General features: G+C 41.3%; 1 protein-coding gene across 2 annotated transcripts in view; it reads left to right on the top strand.

Moving 5' to 3' along the window:
- LOC106807257 (CREB-regulated transcription coactivator 1-like) overlaps positions 1 to 2,844 on the top strand; it is a 49,159-nt gene that overhangs the window by 28,200 nt on the left and 18,115 nt on the right. For both annotated transcript variants that reach the window (XM_014809553.1, XM_014809552.1), the window contains exons 3-4: positions 123 to 175; positions 652 to 749. In XM_014809553.1, the coding sequence (XP_014665039.1) occupies positions 123 to 175; positions 652 to 749 (151 nt within the window). The remainder of the gene's footprint in view (positions 1 to 122; positions 176 to 651; positions 750 to 2,844) is intronic.

Here is a 2,844-nt window from a genome sequence, read left to right as displayed (position 1 = left end):
ATAATGTACGTCGATGGTTGCTCAATTAAAACTGACTTCTTCTCACTCACTCATTTGTGTCCTTTTTTGTGGTGAGCATTTTCATTATCGTGAACAAAGTCAAATCCTTAACAGCTTATCAGATAGATGCATCACCATATTACTTAACACCACCGGCTGACTCTAGTTGGAGAAGGTATGCTATAAATTTGCTCTGTTTAATTATTTGTTCGCAAGTAATTTAACATATTGCAGATGAATTATTGTAACAAAGTAGGCGGTAAAAAGCTGCACATTTTAAGTTTAGATTGTGATTTTAATGGATATTGGGATTAATTGTGCATCCAAGTGTATCGTTGCTCTCATGTTGTATGCTTGTTAGCTGGTGTTCAGTCATTGTTGAATTGGTTAACAAATAAGTATTTCCAGAAACCAGTGCTATTTATTGTTCTAGTTCTTGTAGTTATCTTCTTCCAACTGTCTATTATGTCAGCCCGGATTTCATAACATTAAAATTTATTAAGCTGTCTTGAGCATTTGCTTCTTCTCTGAGATACGTGTTGCACCAATAATCATTTGCAGATCATATATTTTATTCAATTTAAAATTACTTAAATTTACACATGATTAAATTTATATGTGAATTAATTGATTGTTTTTTTATGCCTGCAGGGCAAATTCCGATTCTGCACTACATCAAAGTGCAATCGCTCTGTCATCAACCACCGAAACATACCAGGGATCCGTAACACCACCTACACAACGTCGAGGTAGCTATTCCTTTATTTACACTACAAATAAACAGTTGCTAGTGAATGAAGTGCTCTGAAGTTCTCTCTCTCTCTCTCTCTCTCTCTCTCTCTCTCTCTCTCTCTCAGTTTTTATTCGATTTAAAATAAAAGTTAATTTAAAATGATTGATGATAAAATTGAATTATTTCCATTTCATGTATGCATTTCGTCTGTTTATTTCTGGTAGCTGGCCAGTGGGTTAGCTGCTGTTCATAGGCATTCATATATGTTGTAAACCCTTCATATTGCTTTTCTTATATGTGTGCATATAATATTATGTTTAGAGCTATGCATATATTATATTATATATGCTATCTTGTACTAGTATAGCTGGTATCATATGAATAAAGAGAAAACAACTACAAATAAACAGCTTATATTGTACCAGCTTTTTTGCTGCTATACCTGCCCGGATTCCACCCACCCGCAAATGTTACGGATTAGCTGGATATTTTACAGATTAATTGTTTTCAGAGGTTAAAATTTGGCAAATTTGTTCAAATTCGAATGCTGTATGTGTGTGTGTGTGTGTGTGTGTGTGTGTGCATGCATGTGCGCGAGTGTGCGTGAGTATGTGTGTGTATATATATATTCACAAATTTCAAATTTGGAGGCATAACACACATGTTCTCAGGCAAGAAGTCACTGGTAATGATCAGTTACCAGCACAAAATTTCTCCCTAGAATGTCATGTGCAGAGGAGCAGAAGATTTCTCTAGTTTAAATGTGGTGCATGACTTGTCATGTGTATTTCTCTTAATAAAGTTGGTATCTATTGCTCTTGACATTTTGGAAAGATACGGAATCCTTGCTCAGAGATGATAAAGGATCCGTACTACTGTAGAGATTTCGGTTACACCGAAGACTCTATTTCAAATCACAACACACTACAGGGCGTGGCCATTTTGGAATAACTAAAAACCTGGATCAGAAAACCAGGGTACACACAAATTTCACTTAAGAAGTCAATACACAAAATCAAATAAGGGAAAAGTCTAGCAGTAGTAAAGTCCAGATTAAAAGGATAATGAAGAGATAAATAACAAGATAATTAAAATAGAATACCAATGGAAAATTACTCGGCCAGTTTCAGCTGACGCAACAGGTCTAAATGCGGATCAGCATGTAAACAAACGACATCATCAGGCAGAGCACACGGGGATTATCGCACCAAAGCGATGCCAGCTGGAGGCGGGGGGGGGGGGAATCCTACATGTCCAGGTAGCAACCAGGCCGTATATAAGGCGGCCGAAAAGCCGTAGAAAGCAGAACGCCGGGGCAGCCGCCCCTAGGAGCACCAAGAACCGTGGGCCGGTGAGCACTGACCGATAGAAGCACCGAACGCTAGGAGCACCAATCACTAGAAGCACCGACCGCTAGGAGCACCGACCGCTAGGAGCACCGACCGCTAGGAGCATCGACCGCTAGGAGCATCGACCGCTAGGAGCACCGAACGCTAGGAGCACCGACCGCTAGGAGCACCGACCGCTAGTAGCACCGAACGCTAGAAGCACCGAACGCTAGGAGCATTGACCGCTAGGAGCACCGACCGCTAGGAGCACCGACCGCTAGGAGCACCGATCAATAGGAGCACCGACCGCTAGGAGCACCGAACGCTAGGAGCACCGACCGCTAGGAGCACCGACCGCTAGGAGCACCGACCGATAGGAGCATCGACCGATAGGAGCACCGATACGGGGAGCACTGACCCAGTAGGAGCGCAGGGAGCACTGTCCCACGAGGAGCATTCGACAGGAGACACGACGAGGAGAACAGTGGGGAGTGAGATAGAAAAAAGACGACAGAAGAAAGAAGATAGAAGAGAGAAGACAGAAGAAAGAATATAGAAGAGAGAAGAAAGATGATAGAAGAGAGAAGACAGAAGATAGAAGAGAGAAGAAAGGAGAACGAAGAAAGAAGATAGAAGAGAGAAGACAGAAGATAGAAGAGAGAAGACAGAAGAAAGAAGAAAGAAGATAGAAGAAAGAAGAGAGAAGAAAGAAGATAGAAGAGAGAAGACAGAAGATAGAAGAAAGAAGACAGAAGAAAGAAGATAGAAGAGAGAAGACAGAAG

This window comes from Priapulus caudatus, unplaced genomic scaffold (genome assembly GCF_000485595.1).
Source record: "Priapulus caudatus unplaced genomic scaffold, Priapulus_caudatus-5.0.1 Scaffold203, whole genome shotgun sequence".
Taxonomy (NCBI): domain Eukaryota; kingdom Metazoa; phylum Priapulida; class Priapulimorpha; order Priapulimorphida; family Priapulidae; genus Priapulus; species Priapulus caudatus.
The sequence above is the reverse complement of the archived record's forward strand: the minus strand, read 5'-3'. Positions and strand labels throughout refer to the sequence as shown.